General features: G+C 29.3%; 4 protein-coding genes across 4 annotated transcripts; 2 read left to right on the top strand and 2 right to left on the bottom strand.

Annotated features, from left to right (window-relative positions):
- Positions 1-700: 700 nt before the first annotated feature.
- Positions 701-1,444, bottom strand: OCT59_015565 (uncharacterized protein; the record flags this gene model as incomplete). The annotated part of the gene is made up of 2 exons (XM_025311730.2): positions 701-953; positions 1,251-1,444. The coding sequence occupies 2 exons, from the start codon at positions 1,442-1,444 to the stop codon at positions 701-703; spliced, it is 447 nt and encodes a 148-aa protein (XP_025168837.2).
- Positions 1,445-5,460: 4,016 nt separating this feature from the next.
- OCT59_015564 (uncharacterized protein) lies at positions 5,461-6,541 on the top strand (the record flags this gene model as incomplete). Its single annotated transcript, XM_066140101.1, has 2 exons — positions 5,461-5,496; positions 5,696-6,541. The coding sequence occupies 2 exons, from the start codon at positions 5,461-5,463 to the stop codon at positions 6,539-6,541; spliced, it is 882 nt and encodes a 293-aa protein (XP_066002916.1).
- Positions 6,542-7,769: 1,228 nt separating this feature from the next.
- On the top strand, positions 7,770-13,151 carry OCT59_015563 (uncharacterized protein; the record flags this gene model as incomplete). The annotated part of the gene is made up of 11 exons (XM_066140100.1): positions 7,770-7,881; positions 7,992-8,942; positions 9,023-9,152; positions 9,234-10,320; positions 10,407-10,740; positions 10,802-10,930; positions 11,014-11,903; positions 11,976-12,000; positions 12,086-12,185; positions 12,274-12,573; positions 12,647-13,151. The coding sequence occupies 11 exons, from the start codon at positions 7,770-7,772 to the stop codon at positions 13,149-13,151; spliced, it is 4,563 nt and encodes a 1,520-aa protein (XP_066002915.1).
- Positions 13,152-14,752: 1,601 nt separating this feature from the next.
- On the bottom strand, positions 14,753-17,152 carry OCT59_015562 (uncharacterized protein; the record flags this gene model as incomplete). Its single annotated transcript, XM_066140099.1, has 6 exons — positions 14,753-14,938; positions 15,191-15,388; positions 15,497-15,742; positions 15,835-16,163; positions 16,242-16,376; positions 16,435-17,152. 6 exons carry the CDS (start codon positions 17,150-17,152, stop codon positions 14,753-14,755), a joined length of 1,812 nt encoding a protein of 603 aa, XP_066002914.1.
- Between the last annotated feature and the right edge of the window lie 7,045 nt (positions 17,153-24,197).

The raw sequence follows: 24,197 nt of genomic DNA, 5'->3' as shown, positions 1-24,197 counted from the left end.
AAAATTTACCGCAATTCAGAATAAAATTTACCGCAATTCAGAATAAATTTACTGCAATTCAGATTAAAATTTACTGCAATTCAGATTAAAATTTACTGCAATTCAGATTAAAATTTACTGCAATTCAGATTAAAATTTACTGCAATTCAGATTAAAATTTACTGCAATTCAGATTAAAATTTATCGCAATTTATCAAAATTTATCATAATTCAGAATAAATTCACTGCAATTCGGTAAATTTATGAATATATTTTTTTAAACAATTCAGATCAAAAATACTAAGCAATTCAGATACAATTTGGATATTCTGATCGGCGTCGATCGGCCTGCCAATCGGAACTTTGCCTAAATTAATAAATCGGCCATCTTTATCACCAAATTCGGCCTAAAACCGGACATCCAATTTCTAGCCGATTTGGACTATTTTGACCAGTGGAAGAACAGGAACCAATGACATCCAGGATGAACAAAACTAAAAAGGGAGTTCTAATCTATCATTCGTATTTTTCTTTTAACTAAAACTAGCTATTGTATGTAAATATTGTCATATACAAAATAATATAGGTTACATATATAGGTCCATGATTGTTTTACATATAGTAAAAAAAAAAGAAAAAAGAAAACTAAAATTGAGTAAACTAATAAGGAAAAATATTCCGTTTATTGGTCATGTCCAGGTGTGGGCAGAAGATTAATTCTTCATTTTCTTGCTTTCCTGATGGGTCTTTCATCACCATCTTTGATCAATCGAAGATGATCAGGTTCGGGCGTAGAAGGATATTGTTGTTGAAGAGTAGGAGTAATAGGAGCAAAATGAGCTCTATGGAAATCCATAATGAGTTTATCTGAAAAAAAAGTAACTTGGTTATTATCGTTAGTTTCAATGACCTTGTCCTCATCAACTATTGGAGGTAAGCGTGAACGTAAACTATTTTGATATTTAAGATAACGTCTATTCGCTTTAAGGTAACCATGTTTAAAATCAGGGATACCGGATAAGTCAAAGCGTCGTCGCACTTTATAAGCAAAGAGATTAATGTTGTATGTGTTGAAGTAATAGGATAAAGCGTTCCCAGTAAAATTATCTGGTAGAGTAGGTAAACTTTTCTTTTTCTTGTTACGCATTTTGACACGGCGTTTCCAGTTTTTGATCCTTTTGCGAAGGGCTTTATCATTTTTAATTTCCCAATCGCATTTAATATGATGTGAACATCATTCAACTGCATGTTGAATTTTTTTGTACACATACGAGTGCTCATTAATTAAAAAGGGTTTGACTTGACCGAGGGATCTCTCTGATTTGAAGATTGAAAATTTTAAACGATTCCACCGTTTAATTTGTTGTTGTGTACGGTTAGCATACAGTGCAAAGTTATGATATTCTTTGTAGTACATGCGCGAGGTGTCCACACCTTTCTTCGTTTTTGTAGATGTTGGTTCCATTACATTTTGAAGATAAAAATCATGTTTTCCTCTTCATTCATTATATTTACGTGTAATAACGTCGTATGAGATACCTAATCGTGTTGAATGAACTTCTTTTGCGTGATTATGAGGGATATAACTACGATTATGGACATAAAAACTAGGGTTTTGAGGTAATTTGCCAGTTTGACGACTCTTATCTCCATGTATTATAAAACTCGGGAGATGATTATTACATTTTCGTCGATTGTGTGAAAGTACGACAGCAGCTGGTTGTTGACAACAATGATCATTATTTCCTACAAATCCACAGGCGAAGTAGTATCCCAGGTAAATCACGTGGGGCCCGGAACTAAATCGAATAAAGGTCTTTGTTTGCCTATTTTTATCTGATGCGGAAGTGGTTCTATTTTTAACCGCCAATATTTTATCTATTAATAATTGGCGTAAACGATTAAAATATCTATCTACAATAGCAGGTGAAAATTGTTTGTTTAAGGTGAAAATGAAGGTCAGGTATGTCCCTATAAGGTAATTCAGATTGAGTTTTTTACAATTCGAATTGAAGATCCTATGATGATCAACGGGCATTTGGATATCATTGGTACAGACGTTGAAAAAATTTTTTTTTCTTAGATCTACATATCGGGTATCATCTAACTCGATAAGGAAATATCTCCCTTTTTTGGTGTTATACAAAGTGCCACATCCATGTGTGTCCCTAACCTCGTATGGGTTGATTTTCTTGGTACTGAGCGAAAATTCAAAAGTTGAGGAAAACGAAGGTAATGAAAAAAGTGAAGGAACGTTGGTTATATTGGTTGAGAGTATATTATCCTGTGGTTGTATATCCATATCTAATACTATATTTTCAGCAAGTCCGCCTTTGGAGATTATTATGCCGCTATCGGAATATGTGTCCAACTGTAAATATGGTCTCAGAGACGTGTATGAAACTGAGGAAAAACTATCTCGACTTGGTATGAAGAAGATGATATAACCTTTTAAGTATGAGTAATATTAAAGGAACAAAACCTCGTATACAACTGAGGCGCCCACTTGGGCCTCCTCCCCTTTGGTGTTTCAAATAGAAACTAAAAAAAACGAACTTTGCAAAATTACTGCGGAAAACTAACAAAATAAAAAAAGGGGAAAGAGTTTTTTTTTTTTTTCGATTTTTTTTTACAGCTATCACGTAAACAATAAACAAATAAACAAAAAATGTAATCACGTGATATCAGTGACGATCATTTGAATTTTGATCTTGATAAAATTAATGTTTATGTAAAGCGAAAAAATCAACTGCACGTGGTACAGTAATTCTATAAAATTAATTTTTTTATTGTTCAACCATTAATTATTGAATATAGTAGAGGAAAAAGTTGTGAGATATTTTGCTGTAACTGTCAGTTATATACACTACATTCTCGTTAAATATGGTGGATGATCAAAAAAATTCTGGATATTTTATAGACGAATTCCGGACGATCAAAAATATCAAATTCCGGATGATCAAAATTCCTTGGACATTTTCCAGACATATTCTGTACATTCAAAAAATTCCGGACATTTTTTTTTGGGCAAATTCCAGATGATCACAAATTCTGGACATTTTTCTAGACAAATTCCGGACAATCAAACATTCAGAAAATTGGTTTTCGTCCTAAATCCTGCAATATCTGGACAATTTCCGGACATTTTCTGGATGCACCCGGACATTTTTAGATACAATTTCCGGACATTTCTTTTTTATAGGGATAGAATGACCTGAAAGTCTTTATTATATTCCAAAAAACAATCTTTTTTTTTATAAATTTTTTAGACCTATATCAATAAATATCTTTTATATAGATGAAAGGGAGGATAATGAAATAATTTTATGCATCTCATTTTTTTATTAGGGCTGTAAGAGATAGCTGGTATATATTAAATTATAATTCTTTCTTTCTTTCTTTACCTGCCAATCATAACTCGGATTACACCCACTAAACATGTGACACTCAGAAAACGTATCCCCTTGCTATTTTTTTTTTTCTTAAATAAAATCAAAAAAAATAATCAAAAAAATTTTTTTCTCTTCAAAATTTTCAAAAAAAAAGAATATTTTAATTAATGTAAGAATTTTCTTCAAGTTTAAGAGGTTTTAAAATTGATTAAATAAAAATACAAACAAACCTTAAAAAAATTTTCTTAAAAAATTATTTCTTAAAATAGCAGTTTATCATGAGTTCATGACAAATTCAGATATAATAATTACTTTATATGATAGCTTGATTAGATTGATCAGATGTAATTATTAAAATATTTGATATTTGATGAAATCAAATATCATTTTTTTTTTATAAAAAAACTTATCAGTATAATTTTTTAAAAGAAATTTTTTTAAAAAATTATTTCTTCATGTTTTTATTTTTTTTTTGTAGGATACCGGACTTCTTTTTTATAGATTTGTTGATCTCTCGGAGACTTGCTAAAATCAACTAAAACAGATAAATGGAATGAATTGGGTGTGTGTATTAATTAAAGAACGTTTCTAATGTTCTTTTATAGGGATGCTGAGCTTCCTGGAATGAACTTGCACATTAAGACGAAGGAGTATTAATGACGTTTTTTAATTAAGAAATGTTTCTAACATTTCCTTTTACTTTTAAGTAGAGGTGCCGGACTTCTGGACAACAAAACTTAACGGTAAGTGTTGTTGAATAGTCAGATATGTTGGTAATGTACTGAGTAGAAGATTATTCGCTAGTTATTTATTTAAGAATTAAGATGAATTCCTCGATTATATCCCAAATAGGTTAATTACTCTAATCTAATGCCAAGTTGGATCTAGGACACCGGACAAAAGTGGTTAGCATTAAAATTTTTTGTTAATTTGGTTAGTTAATCATATTGAGGAATATTATTTTTGTACCAAATTTCGTTTATTAAATTTATCATACTTTCAACGATAGTGATGGATTTAGTGAGAAAAAAAAATTTCTATTTTGAGAAATTTTTAAAAAGCCCCAAGATATTTATAAACGTAAGCTAAAATTAGTTTGCATCACTCATTTATACATTTATGGTAATTTGAGCAACCAAAGTTTGCGAACCAAATTTTTTTTTTCTTACCCCTTCTTTTTAAAAAAAATTATGTAACAGAAAAAGCTATATAAGCTAAGAGGGCTGGATCGACGCTTATACTCATAGATTTTGGATTCGTTGTTCATATTCCTATATAATAAATTCGCAGGCAAGAGATTTCTAATCAAAAAAGAGTGTACTTTGCAAAAATTTTGATCGTTTAGCCATGAGTTTATGAATTATGAGTCACTTTTAACATTTGTTAGTTGCAGAGTGAAATTACCTTAGTTGAATTTTAGAATTTTTAAATACTCTTTATTTGAATCTCAGAAAAAAAAACAATAAAAGATAATCATTATTTAAATGTCATTAAAATTTTTTTTCAATTAAAATTTATTGAGTCTATAAAATATAACCGGTTATCGTTATTTGTAACAATGATAATGTAAGTTTTGCGATTTTTTCTTCTCATCAAAAAAAAAAAAATTTTTTAAAACAAAAACAGAATAATTAAAATGTAAGATACTTGACCTTACGGTGTTTCAATGATTCATAACAGATATTTCACAAGAAAGAAAAAAAAAAGAACGTTAATAATAATTTAAGACAAAAAATAAAGACGCCAAAATAATAAAAAACTGAAATCACCTTTCTACTTGTGATTTCAAAGTCTATACTAAAGTCCAGAGTGTTCCTAGAAAAAAAAGAAAGATAAAAAACGTTAGCAACATTTTAAGACAAAAAGAAGACGCGAAAATAATCAAGAAAACTGGGCAACTCACCTTCTTACTTGCAATTTCAAAGTCCATAGTGAAGTCCTAAAAAAAGTGAGCGTTAGTAACCTCAAATAAAAAAAAAATGAGAAAATAATTAAATCTCACTTGCGATTTCCGTTCCTTAAAGAGAAAGTGCCGCGGAAAATTACTGGCAATAATAGTGATACTGATTATCGGTGTTACAGAAAAGTGATGCATAATCAAAAAAGGAAAGGAAGGACCGCAGTAGTAATTACGCCAGCGGATGGAAGGAAGGAAAATTTCATAGGTTAACAAGTGCTCTATGATAGAAAGTCCTTCGCTACGCTTCATAACTGCGGCACTGTCGTGCCTTACATGTATTTGCAATAAGAATATGATCAGTAAAATTTACTGAGCTGCGCTCAGTAAATCCCACCAATTATATTGCTTATTGCAAATACAACAGTTACTCGGCACGAAGTGCCGAGTAACAATCGCAAGTCTTGAATTTATTAGTAATAGAGTTAAATTTTCGCAAAGACAATGTGGTGATAGAGACACAATTGAACGCTCATACAGAATCAAAAATTTACTTAAAGAATTGCCCACATATAACACTTTATTTAAAAGAAACACGAACAAAATTGATACAGATAAATGTATAAGATGTGGGAAAATCTTCACGGAAGATTGGGAACACATATGGATATGTGAAGATAACGATATATCAATTGATGAAATCATACGAGAATCACCATATAATTTCGAAAAAGTTTTGGATAACTCTAACCAAACCGAAGAACTAGATATCTTAAGAAACTACAATTGTGAATTTATTAATATAATAGAAAGTCCTTCAAATATTTTGTTGGGGAAAAGCAGAAAATGGGAATTATTAAGAGGGATTTATAATAATAAATTCAATGATTTATCTAAAGAGAAAAAAGTTAAAGATCTAATCAAAAAGCTTTGGATGTTCACGTATGACGAGATTAAGAAACGAATATGGATACCACGATGCGAAGAAATTAAAAGATTAGAAGAAAGAGAACAAATTAAAAAAATAGATCTTAGAAGGAGAAGAGCCGCAAACGATGATATAGTAGAAGATGAAATCGACAAGGATATATTACCAGGAAAAATGAAAAAACAAAAAACAAAAGAAAATTTAGTTAAAAAAGAAAAAAATACAAATATAAATAGACAAATTAGCTTAGTAACGTTAGACAAATTGAAAGGATTAATCACAGAAGGTATTAATATAGCTAAATCTTGGAATTCAACAATTAAATTAACGAACGCTCTAGTTTAGATTTAGTTTAGCGATATTTAGATATAGCGTGAAATTTTTATTACGATTTTTACGATAGATTTAGGTGATTTAGTTATAGTTCGATAAATACTTAGTTATAGGGTTTGAATTTTTCAAGCTCTAGGTGTTTACTTTTAATTATGTAATTTATTGTATAAATTCAAATAATTAATAAACGCGTTACTATTTAAAAAAAAAAAAAAAAAAAAAGAAGTGCCGAGTAACTATTAAATAACGGTTAATAGTGTGTGTTGTATATTCTCGGAATATTCAAGGTTTTTAAATGTTTATTTCTTACGGAAAAATATTTGAAAACTTTCAACATACAGTTATTTAATAAATTAATATGATTACTAATTCAAATAAAGTAAATAAAGTCAATACTAATATTTATATTAATCAAATTCTTTAAATTTAGTCAATTATGTATGCATTGGCGATCAAAATCATACTGCGTAAAATCATACAAAGATTACAAACCATACAGTGCATGCATAAAAGCCATACCATACATAATTGATACATACCCAATAATAACTACCGTACATATTTTTGTAGTCCGTTGATTGTATTTATTTTGAACGTAAATAATAATAATAATAATTTATTATTGTTTGTAAACATTTGAAAAATTCATTAATATACTTATTTATTTTTTTACATGAAATGTGTCATTGTGAACAGTATAATTTATAAGTTGCATTGTCATAATGGAGAGTTTTGGCACATAGTGGAGGTCTCCGAGAAGCGAGAAGTTGAAAGAAAAAAAAAAAAGAATAAATAGGAACACTTCCGATAATATAGCTCATATTATACGCAGGATAGTCTAAATATTACGAAATATTACCAAATTTATTTTAATCGTACTCATGATTTCAGTCCCAGTAACAGTTATACCAAGTATCACAAATTCCAAATTCCATTCATTAAATTCATTAACAAATTCTCAAAATCAAAACTAATTTAGAATTTCAAATGGCTCACTTTGATGATGATCATTTTTAGCCAAAATGATCGACATTCCGAATTTCCGGTCATTAAGTGAGTCATATGAGTAATCATTTTTGCTGAATTCGGATTTTTGTGTTACTGCGGATAATAAAGATTAAGATTTTTATTTTTAAATAAATTGCTAACTAATTCGTTCTAAATACTTTTTATAACTCACTCAAAACAAAAAATAACACTCTCTTAGACATATTAATTAAAAGATTTTTTTAATAAAAAGATGGGTGACTATAAAAACATAAATTATACAAATAATGATATCACTGAAAAGAAGGAAGTCTATCAGATTGAAATTTCTCAAAATGGAAAATTTGCTGCTACATTTGATACGGGTAAAAAATTAATTTGTCATTAAAAATAATTTATGTATTTTTGAACATGCGTATGCATATTAATAATTTTTTTTTCTTTTCCTAAAAAAAAAAATAATAATAATAAATAGCAAATCTTCGGATCAAAATATTGCAGAACACTGATTATCGTCCATCTCAATTCAATAAGAAAAAGGTTAATTCTAACAATAAGAATGAATTTGAAACAATCGCTCATTTCAAAATAAAAGATGATTTTACTATTGAAAAGTTTTACAAAACAGACTCAAAAGATAACGATCATACTGAAAAAAATGAAACAAAAGCATCTGAATTATATAAAAAAGTAGAAGCAGCTTCTTCAGACAGTAACGAAACAACAGCAAATAACGAGAAAAAAGGTGATGATCAATTTAGATGGTCTTTTGATATATCGAATATGCACAAGAATGATGACAAGTACATTGTTCTCGTCGCCATATCTCACACAAAAGTTGATGAGGATATGAAAGAGACAAAGAAGGAAAAAGATGATAAAAAATCTGATTATACAAGAGGATATCTTTGTAAAAAAAAATTTAAACCAATTGACGAACGTATATTACAAAGTAAAAATACAACAATTATTATATCACAAGGATCTATAAGTGCCATACCACTCAATGAAAGTAATAAAGGAACCGCTATTTATCGTATTGAACTAAAAAAGGAGGATGGAAATGTGGAGGAGGAAAATTACATTCTTAGTGCTGTGACTTGTTATTATTCTAGTAACATTTCAGGAATATGTAATTTTGTGGAGGTTTTGAATAAAGATAATTCAAAACAACAATTATACGATTCTGAACTAAAAAGATTTATGATATTGAATTTTCATGGGATATATAATTTTGAATTTAACGATCATTTTGATTTTTTTAATTTGAATGAAAAATTTGAATATCCGCAAAATATTAGACATGAATTAGATAATTGGTATACATTTAAGCGATATAATGACTGCATGAGGAGATTTCTTTCGTGTATTTGCGATAAATATTTTTTGATTGCACGATATAAAAATGGCGCGCAATCGCTTGAAGGTAAGAAATTTAAAATTGTTATTTATCTCAAATATAAATCATAATTTATTGATTTTGTAATATCATCTATTTCTTTTCAGTTTATAATCTGGAAAAAATGGAACATGTAACTGATGCAAAACTAATTGAAAATACCGTGGATCGATATAATAATTATATATTTTCGGTTAGTATGTTACAATTTTGTTTTGCTCAAATTAATATTATCAAGTAAGTTAACGTTATCATGTAATTTATGAATGATTTGAATAGCGCAGTAAATTTAATGTCACATTTCGATTAATTTATTAGATTATTTTATATTGAAAATGGATTACAAATCGCATCAAAAAAATTTAATGAAATAGAAAGAATACATCTATTAGAATTTATTGATAGTGATGAAAAACTGTTTATTATAGGTGAAGATTCGAAAAAAAAGATTAAAGTTATAATTTGGGATTTATATAATACCGGCAAATATGAATTAATGGAGTTAATGGAGTTAGACGATTTTTCAATTAATATAGATGATATTTACACTCATTTAGCCATAACTTCGGGAAATATTTTATATGTCGATGATAAAGGAAAAGTTTCATCGGTCCTTAAAAAAGTTGAAAATAAAATAAAGGATAAAGAAGATAAAAAGAATATCGATAAATTGGCAACTCGTACTACAGATAAAGTTGAAAATAAAATAAAGCATAAAGAAGATAAAAAGAATAACGATAATAACAAAACACTTGAATTTACAAATTTGGTTTATAGAGAAACATGTGTGTTTAGTGGTTGCGGAAATGAATATGAATGCCTATACTATAAAAAAAATGGAACTGAAGAAGAAATTTTAGGACTTATTGTTGGTAGATACACTGTTCAAATTTGGCATCAAATCAGAGATGATAGTAAAAACAAAGATGATCTTCCTAACAATGGAGAACCATTTCTTGAATATATATGGTCAAATCGTATTCCAGTAAACCAAGAAAGGGAAAGAACAAAACTACGAATTGAAAATTTTAAATGTGAAATGAATGACGGACCACATGATGAACTAAATTTTCGTTTAAAGATTTTTTGGTTTGAGAGAAATGATAGTTCAAAACCGGAAGAATATACAAAAATGACAGAGCACGAAATAATAAAGGAAGAAGACGATGAAATAAATTTTATAGAAAATAAATTAAACCAGATTAATGAATATAATGACCTAGAAGAGAAAGAGAGAAAAAGACAAGAAATAATAGTAAAGAATTGTGTAAAGGTAAAAATACGAGAAAAAGTAATTCAACGAAAAGATATTATTAAAAAATCTCATGCAGTAAGACACGCTTGCAAAGCATTAGAACATCTAAAAAAGCTACATAAGAGTAAAAATATTACAGATAATTATATAGTAAGTTAATATAGAAGAGCTTAATTATATTTTGTTTATTTTTACAATTAATACTTACTAATACATACTACTTCGTGATTAAACAGTATGAGGAGATGGTTAATTATATTGAACATATAATTTGGAGATTTGCTAAATATGAACCAGAAAATTTTAGATTACTAGATGTTCGATATAATCTTATGAAAAGATTAATACTTTGTGACTGCGATCGTTTAATAAAATTTATATTATTTGGAGATGAAGAAACCGCCGAAAATAAAATTGATTATAGACATGTACCAAGCAATAAATCATGGCCAGGAAAAGTGTTTTTAAAAGATGATGATCTTGACTTCGACAAAAGAAAAGATGGGCTAAAAGAAAATAAAAGAATCAAGCTAGAAAATAATATGGAACTAGCAATTTATCATTTTAGAGGTAAGCCTATCTTTATGTCACACCACTATTACACAATCAATTAACTTTATTTAATTTATAGGCCGTGAACTTAAAGATGCAATTATTGTTGCATATCTTTTGGAATATTATTCTAGAAATCCAACAAATTGTGTGGATTGGATGTGTACTGTTTCTAAGGCAATTCCTTTATTATTTGAATATAATTATGGTTCGTTTTTTATTGATTTCAATTTATTTTTCATTCAAAATGAGTTTATGGAATTTAACCTTAGCTTTTTCATAAAACATTAGACGATTTTGCCAAAAAGTTATTTGTTAGATGTTTTGCAGATCAGTGTGACTTTTCAAGCCAAGATCCTGATGAAATTATTCCAAAAGAATACCTAGAAAGTCACAATAGTGATAACAAATTTAGAGCATTCAGAACTATGGTTAAACTTCTGAAGTCTGATAAGTGTGATAAATATAAGTGGTACAATGATTGGATTCGTGCTAAATTGATATCTTTTAAAACCAAAATATTTAAAAATTATGGAAGCTTCGAAAAGTCACCATTAGCTTTACGTGTAGTTCCATTTCCCGGCTTTACTATAAACAGCATTAAAAAGCAAAAAAGAGAGTATAACTTTTTTGAATTCATTTCAAATATTATTTTATTTTTATTTATACCACGATGGCACCGAGTCAATCGAGATGAAAGTAATAAGTTAAGCCCTTTTTCTAGAATGATAATGAACGAGAATAATGATGATATTTATGACAATCCAGCAATTGAAGCAGTCATCAATTTTCGTTGGCAACAAACGAAAATTGTCATGTACTCATTCTGCCTTCGTTTTCTTATTTTTGCCATTTGTTTTATGTTAATTAGTTTGGCATATTTGAAACATGGAAATATTATAAATGGAAATATTTCGTTCACTTTAATTTTTATATTCTATTATTTGGCATTTTATCAACTTTGTACCGAAGTATCACGGTGTCTTTATCGTGGATTTAAAAAATTTTTTGGCGACTTACTTAACATTTTTGATATAATTTATATAATACTTTCTGTATCGGTAATGTCAATAATGCTTAAAAATTTTCAACTTTCTAACGGTTTTGAAAATGTTGAAGAAACTGATTCTAGATTAGTTGTGGGGATATCATTCTCAGTCTTTCTAATCTGGGTTAAATTTGTAAGTCTTTTTATAAATGATTATTCCCTCTTTTTTTTTAATAAGTTAATTTAACAATTTTAATCATTTTAGATTTTATATCTTCGTTTAAAATCAGGTAAAAAATACATTTTATTTAATAAATATTATTATTTTATAACGCATTATTATTAATTAATATATTTTTTTCCATTATACATCAGATATTGGAATTTATATTTATTATGTAGTAATTATTTTCGAAGCAATAATTCCATTCCTTTGGTTTATGTTAGCTGTAATAATTGCATTTGCACACACAATGTATTAATTTTTTTTTATTTTCTAAGTTATTGATTTCATTTTCAAATTTCAATACAATTAATTTTTCTTAATTTTATAATATATATAGGTTTATTCTACTTAGAGATCCTAAAAACATGAAAATTAAAGATTCTACATATAGTGGAAATGTTACTAATTCATCAACGAATGAGACACTTAATATTAAACTTAAGCCTGATTTTGATCCAGCATCTAGTGATAATCCATTTTCGTCTTTTATTACGGCAGTAGAAGCTGCATATTTTTGGATTAATGGCAATTGGGTTCAAAAAGATAAATTTGATTTTTGGGCAGTTGATTTATTAACTTTGTTTGCTAGTATATTCCTCGTAATTATCTTACAAAATATCTTGATTGCTTTTATGAAGTAAGTATTTTTTGCAAATTTTGTAATATAACTTTCAATATTCTCTTTTATTTATTTTTTTTTCTTTATTTAGTGGTGTATATTTAACAGCAGGAGCTAAAGGTAAACAAAGATTATTAAGATATCGAGCAAGTTGCATAGTTTGTTTTGAAGGATTATATCATATTCGTTTTTGGAATCCTGAGCCTGAACCAAAATACATTCATTATTTTAGTCAAGCCAAAATTTTTGGAGAATGGTATAATACAAGAAAAGATTATGACAAGAATCCTATTTATAAGGGTTTTGAAGGAATGTCTAAATTTAAAAGACGTGTTTACAAGGAAATGGATTATGATAAATTTTCAATTCTGAAATATTGGAATAATAATAAAAATACTAAAATTATAGAAGATTTTAAAAATGTAAGTAATGGCTTTAATGATAGTATTGAAAATTTAATTAAAAGAAATGAAGGCAAAAGTTCAATTGATGAATTCGAAGAAATTTATGAAGTCAAAAATACGTTAGAAGTTGAAGTTAAAAAATTTCAACTTAAATTAGAGAAATTGAGAAATTTAAAATTGTATGAAAGTTGAGATTAAAAAATTAGAGAAATTACCTTTTTAAATTGTAGTTTATTTTATTTTACTTTATATACTGCATATACATATATATATTATATATACTGTTTTTCTTTTGTATTTTTCAATATATTCAGAACGTGATACAAAATCAGCTGATCTTAAATTTCATAGTTTTTTTTGATGTTACGACTGTTACGTTATATTTTAAAAAGGAGCCCTAATTTGTTTAGCAACATGTTAGCCAAACAAGTGCCATTTTTTAATAAATAATATATAATATAATAAATTTCAATTTCAATTCAATTGAACAAACAGAAGTTGTTTAAAAAAATTTTTTTTTTTTTTTTTTTTTAAACAAAGGACAATATTTATTATAAAAGAAAAATATACAAAATTGAACTAATCTAGTTTAAATACAAGATCGAATAAAAACTAATAAAAAAAATGGTGACTTAAGAATATATGTTCAAAAGAACTATCTACCGTCATGCCTGCCCAAATACTTTCACATGCATAAGCACCCTACCGGTATTCGTACATCCTTTGGTGACTAGATCAAAAATATTTTTCTAAAAAAAAAAAAACACACTATAAAACAAAAAGAAAATTATTCTAAAACCTAAAAAAATTTAGTATATCCTAAATTAATTTACGTAAAACATCTAAAATTTCCGCTAAGACGCCACTGGTCGAAATAGTCCAAATCGGCTAGAAATCGGATGTCCGATTTTAGGCTGAATTTGGTGATAAAGATGGCCGATTTATTAATTTAGGCAAAGTTCCGATTGGCAGGCCGATCGATGCCGATCAGAATATCCAAATTGTATCTGAATTGCTTAGTATTTTTGATCCAAATTGTTTAAAAAAATATATTCATAAATTTACCGAATTGCAGTGAATTTATTCTGAATTATGATAAATTTTGATAAATTGCGATAAATTTTAATCTGAATTGCAGTAAATTTTAATCTGAATTGCAGTAAATTTTAATCTGAATTGCAGTAAATTTTAATCTGAATTGCAGTAAATTTTAATCTGAATTGCAGTAAATTTTATTCTGAATTGCGGTAAATTTTATTCTGAATTGCGGTAAATTTTCTATTCTGAATTGCGGTAAATTTATTCTGAATTGCGGTAAATTTTATTCTGAATTGCGGTAAATTTTATTCTGAATTGCGGTAAATTTTATTCTGAATTGCAGTAAATTTTAATCTGAATTGCAGTAAATTTTCTATTCTGAATTGCGGTAAATTTTATTCTGAATTGCGGTAAATTTATTCTGAATTGCGGTAAAAATTTAATGAATTGCGGTTAATTTATTCTGAATTGCGGTAAAAATTTAATGAATTGCGGTTAATTTTATTCTGAATTGCGTCTGAATTGCAGTAAATTTTATTCTGAATTATGGTATATTTGCAGTAAATTTTATTCTGAATTGCGGTAAATTTGCAGTAAATTTATTTCGAATTGTAATTAATTTTTTTCTGAATTAAGACAAATTTATTTTGAATTATGGAAAATTCTAATACTAATAATTTGGAATATTAATTACATATATATATAGATTTTTGACGAAAAAAAGAAAGTTTTCTACCAAATTAATTCAGATTCGTTCATTGCGCGTCGTCCATATGTAAATCAAAATCTGAATTATTATGATTGTCACCGACCGTTGATTTTGATGGTTTTTCTTCTCCTTCCTTGTTATGGTCTTCATCATTTTCGGTGGTGTTGCCAGTTGCTGGTGTTGTCCCTCTACTAACTTCTTCTTCTTCTTCATCATATTCAGTGATTAAACCCTGATCGATATCAGTATCGAATATTAAATCTTGTTGTTGTACGATATAAGACCATTCGGGAGCATTCGACGGATGTGGTCAGTCGTATTTTTGTACCTCGTCGTCGTATCTACGTTCGCGTATTAATTTCGACTTATTTGACGAGTGTACATCGAGTACATTTCATAGCAAATTTTTAAGCTGAAGAAACAATAAAATATAATAATTAAATCCAGCGATTCGTCTGAAAAATCAAGATTCAGAAGTTCTAACCTCATCAGATCTCCACGAATAGTCGTAAATAGCGATTATGGACTTTGTTAGGTCTTCTTCGTCTGTCTCGCTTATTTCTGGAGAATGAAATAAGCGATTGGATAACATCTTTAGTAATCTACGCTTATCATATTTTGTTATCCGTTCATCGTCAAAACTATATAATCTCTTTGCCGCCTTAATTCGGCGGATTTTCTTCTAAAATACGTTATAATTTGAATAAAATTCAATACATAATCAGAATAAAATTCAGCATAATAATTATAAATCATTACTAACGTCGTGTACTCAATTGTTTGAGTGCACCCGGTGTTTATTTTCATCAGCTTTTCCCCTATCCATTAATCTTTGATGAGAACGATGAGACTTGTGGAGACAACCCAACCATTTTGTAAGTTGCTTATTCGAAGCGGGAAAACACGGAGCAAGGGCTGAACGCAATTCAGGGACTAGCTTACGACGAATCTTGAGATTTTTCGCGCTATTGAACGTTTCATTGTAATCTAGTCCTCGAGTTTCATCGATGGTTTTCAAAATAGACTTCATTTCAGCCTAAATATAACAATCAAATAATGATAACCGGTACTTAATTACTCAATACTGCAATTTTAAATAACTGAATCAGACAAATAAAATTAATATACCCTAGCTTCTTTTTCGTCGTACTCATCATTATTGTTAGAACCAGACCGTTCTTCCTCCGATTCTTCCTCGTATCGCTCGGACTTTTTTGTCTTAATTCTTTTTTGACGTTTTGCCGGCTGTTCGAGATCCGTCTGCCTATGAATGGCTTTAGGCAGACGGATTCTCGAATACCTGTTTAAGCTTTCGTGTAGATCGTCATTCTCGTCTGCAAAGGCCTCATTTATTCGAGTCAAAAAACGATTTTCGTCGAATAATCGGTTATTTTCGCGTTGAAGCTTTGCATTCTCTACTTGTACTTCTTCAATTTGTTTCTTTAATTTTAGATTTTCTAAATAAAGAATTTTATTAATAGTAATATTTTTTTACGAATAATTCTGAATTTATACGAATGAAGTCAAAATCGTACCTGCTTCTAAATCAGTATCGTCGTCATCGATCATCCTTTCATTACCTTGATCGTCTTTAACCACTAATACGAATTTTTGTGGAATTCGAATATTCCCATATCGTTTTTTCATTTCCGATAACATCTCTTGTTGATCTATAAAAATTATTAATTATCGTACATGTCAATCAGCAATTTTCCAAAATTCAATTACCTTTAGGAATATTTGGCGGTTCAATTTCTATAACCTCATCGTCAGACTCTTCTTGAGTCGGCTTAGTCGACTTTGCAGATTTGAGGATCGATTTGATGGGTGACGATTTGCTAGTCGACTTATTGGTTTTGTCAATCGTCTCATTCAGATTACTTTCTTCTTCTGTTCTTCCCCGTTGACGATTAGATCCTTTGTCAGGTGTTTCTTCTTGAAACCTTTGCTGCTTTTGTTTGTTTGACTTGGTGAGTGACGATTTGCTAGTCGACTTATTGGTTTTGTCACTCGTCTCATTCGGATCACTTTCTTCTTCCGCCCTTCCCCGTTGACGATTAGATCCTTCGCTCGGTGTTTCTTCTTGAAACCTTTGCTGCTTTTGTTTGTTTGACTTGGTGGGTGACGATTTGCTAGTCGACTTATTGGTCTTGTCACTCGTCTCATTCGGATTACTTTCTTCTTCCGTTCTTCCCCGTTGACGATTAGCTCCTTCGTCAGGTGTTTCTTCTTGAAACCTTTGCTGCTTTTGTTTGTTTGACTTGGTGGGTGACGATTTGCTAGTCAACTTATTGGTCTTGTCACTCGTCTCATTCGGATTACTTTCTTCTTCCGTTCTTCCCCGTTGACGATTAGATCCTTCGTCAGGTGTTTCTTCTTGAAACCTCTGTTGCTTTTGTTTGTTATTTTTTTTATTGTTTTTTTTATTATTGCTATTATTTGACATTTTATATTCACTCAATATTCGTTTAAAAAATCGAAGCGGGTTCAATATCGTCATATCGTCCTATTTATAAATTTAAAAATCATCAATTAATTAATAAGAAAATCGTTAGCGTCCTGCGTTGATTTCTCGATTGAAAAATCAATTATAAATCATAATTAAAAAAGACAAATAAATTAATTAAAATTAAGAAAATCGTTAGCGTCCTACTGCATTGAATTCTTGATTGGAAAATCAACTATAAATCATAATTAAAAAAAACAAATCAATTAATTAAAATTAAGAAAATCGTTAGCGTCCTACTGCGTTGATTTCTCAATTGACAAATCAACTATAAATCATAATTAAAAAAGACAAATAAATTAAAATTACGAAAATCGTTAGCGTTCTACTGCGTTGATTTCTCAGTTGACAAATCAACTATAAATCATAATTAAAAAAGACAAATAAATTAAAATTACGAAAATCGTTAGCGTTCTACTGCGTTGATTTCTCGATTGAAAAATCAACTATAAATCATAATTAAAAAAGACAAATAAATTAATTAATAAGAAAATTGTTAGCGTTCTACTGCGTTGATTTCTCGAGGAAAATCAACTATAAATCATAATTAAAAAAGACAAATAAATTAAAATTACGAAAATCGTTAGCGTTCTACTGCGTTGATTTCTCGATTGAAAAATCAACTATAAATCATAATTAAAAAAGACAAATCAATTAATTAATAAGAAAATCGTTAGCGTTGTAAACGGCCGAATATCAAGCATGAGAAGATGATAAAACACCACCGCCAAATGTAATTATCAAGTATTAAGAACGAACAAATTAATCGTGGATTGGTGTGGATGGATAAATAATTAGCCGAAAAGGATAAACATTTAAGAAGAATAATGATCTGCATGATGTAATATTTATTGAATGATTGACAAAGAACCAATAGGATAAATAGAGTCGATCATTTGCGGCTTAGCGATCTTTAATAATGAGAACGATAAGAAAGAATAATTATAAGCCACAAAAGATAGATTATAAGCAAAACACATAAAGTGGATTAAAAGAATATATAAAATAATGTCGGAAAGATTGGAGAACACAAAATAATATAAAGGATAATATGAAAAGATGGCATAAAGATGGAATATAAAAGATAACATATTAAAAAGAATATATATAAAAGATAACACAGCCACAAAAGATGAATTATATCTTTACGACATAATATTTGAAAGATTATTTAAAGAAAAGGTAGCACAGCCATAAAAGATGGGTTATAAATTATTTCTTTGCGATGTAATATTTGAATAATAGAAAAGATAACATATAAAATAATATAAAAGATAGCATATTAAAAGATAGCGTATTTAAAATATAGATAGTATATTAGAAAGATAGTTCAAAGATAATATGTAAAGAACATAAAAAATAGTATATAGATAGAATAGAAAATAGCATAAGAATTGTATATATAGAGAACGGAATTCAAAGTAATTCCATAGTTCGCATCCACAGAACTCAATAAAATATAAGTTTTATTTTTTAATTATTAATGAAGTTTAATATTAATTAAAGGTAATAGGTTCGCCCTAAACTTTAATTAATGTTTGATTAATTAATTTTAATTAATGAAAATTTAAGAAGAATTAAATATATGTTTTGAAAAGTGATAATTCGTAGCGAGAGCTATCGAAGTTTGAAATTAAAGGTAAAAGTGGATATAATTTGAGGAAAGAGAAGTATATTTTATTTTATATCGTTTAATGTTTTGTATTACTAACGCTATTTATTTTATGAACCAAGAATGTTGTTGTACGTTGTTCGCTGATGTTGTTGTTTGTTAATTATGTTTTGATCACGTGCTTGTTCGTTTAATTGTTCGTTCGTTCGTTTGTTTGTTCGTTCATTCGTTCGTTCGACCATGAGAATGCCCGTTCGATGTGGCAACCTTGTAAATTGATGACAGGGGGAATTGGGGGATCTCATATGGTGCATGCTCGCAAGAAAGGAAATGATCATCATCACATGATTATTATTATTATAATGAATATGAAAATTTAATTTCGTTAGTAAGTCACTGATAGGTATTATTAATCAATATTTTATTTTAGAATTTATTTTTTAGATTTCAGGTTTTGACGAGTTCAAAAGGAACCAATAAATCAACAAGGATTTAATCGAGTTAAAAACTTGAAAAGGTGAAAGATTGAAGTTTGAAGTTGTGCAAGTAATCATTTAATCGATAGAAAGCACAAGAATATTTCTTTCGGGAATAAAGTACCTGAGAAATTTCATAAGGAGATGTGGAAGTGAAAGATGGATTTTGAAATAAAGATTAATAATGGGAGAACACCAATGTATTATCCGGGGTTCATCTGTGTGGTATGGGTTACCTCTGAGTTTGGATTTTGGATAAATGCTCGAGATTGGAAAATCTTTATTCTTCGACATTAAAGATTATAACGTATGGGTTACGTCAAATCTGGATACCCAGCTCAATAACATGTGAATTGCTTTGGGGACGGGGAATGAAAGTTGTAAAGACACCTACTATCAAGAAACATTGGATGGATAAAATGGGACAAACCTGAAAACTGTCGTGCTTTTATTTCAATGTGGGGTATCTCCAGCGGGTAAAAGATAGAGATAAGCTCAGTATAGGTCCACCAATTTAAGAAAGTTGGTTTAGATGAGTTTTATGGATAGCTGATGACTTTTGAAACTGGATTTCGGAAGATTAGATTCACCCGTTAAGAGACGAGTCGGCCAACGAAGGAGGAAAAGACTGATATGTTGTATTGTTACAGGTCCTAGGCTACATTTCAGATGAGGGTTCCTGGTGTAGTGTCCTAGTTCACGCTTTCATTACAATGTTCCGTTAAAAGAAGAAAAAATAGAAGGATATTTACACATTAACGAGCCGTATAATGAACATTACGTGCAGTATTTAATAATAGAGTAAAATCCGAAAAGAAGGACATTTATTTAAAAGAAGAACATTTATTTGAAAAAGAATATTTATTTGAAAAAGAACATTTATTTGAAAAGAAAGACATTTATCTGAAAAGAACGACATTTTGTGTGTTATAGATTAATTTATATAATATAGAATATATAGTAAGAAGGATTTATGTGGACGATAAGAAAGATTGGAAATTCGCAAACCTTAAAACTCCAAAATTTTCGTAAAGTTTGTGATATGTGAAATTATGGATCTTGGTGACAAAAAGATGTGACAAAAAGATGTGACAAAAAGAGGTGATAAGTGAAACTATGAATCACGGTGACGAAAAAATGTGACATGTGAAATTAGGGAAATCGGTGATAAAAGATAAATTTTATGGCGCAGTAAAAAACCTCCGCAGCCTGAGGAGATCGTGGACTTAGAAAAATTTTTGAAATTTCGAGGCGCAGCAAAAAATTAATAGTAAAATATGACGTAGTAAATATATAGAACCGAAAGATGGAATCTAAGATTGAAAGAAGTAATCTATTTAAAGATGAAAGAATGTTTAGAAGATCAAAAATAGAAATGATAAGAGTGAAATATATATATATAGAGAGAGGAATCCGATTGAGATTCTGGATGGATATTCATAGTAATTTAACTAAAGCATATAATGGAATGGTACCATCAATGGGAAAGCGAATATAGAACACATAAAGAAGAACACGAATTAGGAACGGAAGAATTGGATGAATGTTTAAATTGTGAATTATGTTATCCAATAGTAAATGAACCAATAGTATTCAAGAAATTTTGGGACGCGTTATTTAAATTTGAAGATGCAATAATAATATACAATGACGTAACGATTAAGGGAGTATTAGATTTATTAAGTATGAATAATTCAGAAAGGGAAGATACAATACATAAAGGGAAATGTAGAGACATAATGGATAGAATAACGGAATCAATAAGATATAGAATACAACCAAAAATGAAAGAAAGGGGATTACGAACAATTATATTAGTAATTGTAAGAGACTGTATTGAAAGAAATCTGGGGAATGAAGTATTTGATAGATTAATTGGAAATCCTGAATTAATAGAACACAAATATATTTTGGAAGATTGGGATGTTGAAAGAAGGTTTGAGAAATTTTGGCAATGGTATAGAATCACATCAAAAGAAATTGGACCATTACGAGTAAAGACAGGAGCAATAGAGACGTTTAGGGAGTTACTATATGAAGAAGAAGGAATAGCTATGAATGAGGAGAAAGTAAAGGAACTAATGTCCAAAATAGAATATGAGAACATACATATAGAAAATGTTCACGAATATCACAAGAATATGATGCAAAAGATAATAAGAATATTTATAGATACTAGGGGATTTACAAAAGAACCAGAAGATTCAGAAAGTGAAGATAGTCCAGCAAGTTACGAATTGGAAAATGATTCCGAGGAAGAATTAGAGATAATAATAGGAGATAAATCATGGAAATTTAGTGAATTAAGAAGAAGGTCAAATGTTATGGATGAAGATCAACTGAGGTACATTTGGAAAATAGGAATAAAGTTGATGATAGAAATGGATATATTGGTAACGAGAATATTTATGGATAAAATTCAAGAGATAGAGGAATTGGATGAAAGGGAAAAAGAATTGAGGATAAAAGAATGGTTAGAAAAAGAAACAATAAGATGTGAAAAATGTGGTAATAGAAGGTTCGAAATGGACGAAGCGGATAGCGAATGCGGGGAATGTGTTAAAGAAGCGCAGAAGAATGAACAAGATGAGCTAATAGAATTAAGAAACAGCTTAGAAAAATTAGGATATGAAATAGATGTGTCAGAAATTCAAAGAATGAAGAGTTTTGGGGTAAATAATCGAATAATAGTAACTAAAGAATTTGTGGAAGAATATATGGAAATGATAGATTTGGAAGATAAAGAATTAAGAAAAGAAATTCATAAGTGGTTAAACCAGAATACAACTTGGTGCGAAAGATGCGAAATAAGATGGATGAATGATATGTTTAGATTAGGATGGATGGATGATATGTCTAGAGTAAGAGGAATGGTATGCAAAGGTTGTGAAGAAGAAAATATCGATGAAATTGATGATCGGGTAAAAAGATTACAGAAGATTTTTGAAGATATTGGAACAATAATAACTGAAGAAGAATTGTTGAGGTTAATTAGTATGGGATATACAGATGGAGAAATTTTAGATAAAGAATTCATTGAAATCTTTCAAGAAAATAAAGATGAGTCGGAAAAAGAATTGAAGAAAAAATTAGATAAGTTGTTGAAAGAACAAGCGGGAATAATAGATAGTGAAGAAAGTGGCGAAAGAAGCGATAATGAAGAATCAGAAGAAGATAATACAGATGATTCAGAAAAGATTGGAGAAATACTAAGTCCGGATGAAAGATGGGATGAAGATATTGAAAATTTTAACGAAGAAGAGTTTGAAGATGAAGTTGAAAATGTTATAAATAGAGGGGATAGCGACTTAAGTCAAAATTCAGATACGAATAGTTCATTAAATATTAAAAATTCTGACAACGAAAGTGAATTATCTGATTACAATTTACAAGATTTATTTCAAGAGAATATATTGAATATGGCAACCGAGAATCAAGTAAAGAGATTGTTAGAGAACGCTTTAGGTTATCCAGCTAATACTTTGAACGCAGCAGTAGGAGCAGGAGGAAGTTTGATAGATAGGATCGAAAATGCAGGAAATGAAGCAGGAGGAACAATTAGTATACCACTCTTTTATGGAAGAGAAGATGAAGATGTTACCGATTGGGTTAGACAATTCGAGGTAGCATTTGCAGCAGTCGGAAAAGCAGCGGGAGCTAATGGCGTAAGACAAGCGGTATACGCAGCAGCACATTTAAGAGGAGCAGCAGCGCAATGGTATAATGAAATGAAAGAAGTAAATGCAGGTCACTTAGTGAATTGGGCAGATGCAGATAATGATAATGACTTAAAGCATAGAATAAAAAGAAGATTTACCAGAGAGGATGTTAGAAGAAAGAAAATGCTAGAATTAAGAAAAACTCGGCAAGGAACAAATGAAAGTGTTGAAGAATATACAAGAAGATTTAGACAAATATTAAGAATAGCAACTAGAGGACATGCATTAGCAGATGAATATCAAGTAGATTTTTACATCGAAGGACTAGAACCAACAATAGGATATCAAGTTAGAAGACAGAATCCAGCGAACTTAAATGGGGCGATAGAAATAGCAGTAAGAGAAGAAGGTGCAAAAGACGAATTTTTAAGAAAAGCAATAGGAACACCAATTAGTACGAAAATAGATATTGGAAAAGATGACAATAGACAAAATATGTTCGCAAAACCATTGAACGAAAATTATGAGGACGAATTAGCTGAAATGTTTAAAGAGAAGGCGAAAATTAGTAAATTAGAAAGAATGGTAGCAAATATGGAGAGAAGATTAAACAACGATAATAGGGATAGGTATCAACCAAATATGGGAAGGAGATTAAATAATGGTAATAGGAATAGTTATCAACCAAATCAGAATAGGGTACCAATGTGTTTCAGATGTAATAGAGTGGGGCATTACAAGAATAATTGTCCCGAAGGAAGGAATGCGAGAGTAAATATGATGGACGAATATGATGATCAAGGAGAATATTATTATAATGGATATGAAGATGAGGAACCACAATACGGTGAAATGTATTATACACAAGGTTATTACGATGATTATGAAGATAGGGAATTAAATTATCATAATGAATTATACGCAAAAGATAACGCAGTAAAGACAAGAAGACAAACAAGAAGGACGAATCCAGTAGTGGGATATAAAAATAATGGTGAAGAAGGAAATTTACAAGAAGAATTAAGAGAAGCGGGAAATAGAATGGATGATAGAGAAATACCAAGTGGAACAACAACACCAAGATATACGCCCGAAAGGATAGAACAAAATAATGTATACAAAGATAGTCAAAATTGGGATAATCCAATAGGACCAGAAGATTATAATTATGGTCGGCGACCCATGACAAAAGATGGAAGATTTTATAAACCAATGTTCACAAAAGAAGGCAAAGCATT

This window comes from Rhizophagus irregularis, chromosome 23 (genome assembly GCF_026210795.1).
Source record: "Rhizophagus irregularis chromosome 23, complete sequence".
Lineage (NCBI taxonomy): Eukaryota > Fungi > Glomeromycota > Glomeromycetes > Glomerales > Glomeraceae > Rhizophagus > Rhizophagus irregularis.
This window is presented reverse-complemented; position numbering and strand designations above follow the sequence as displayed.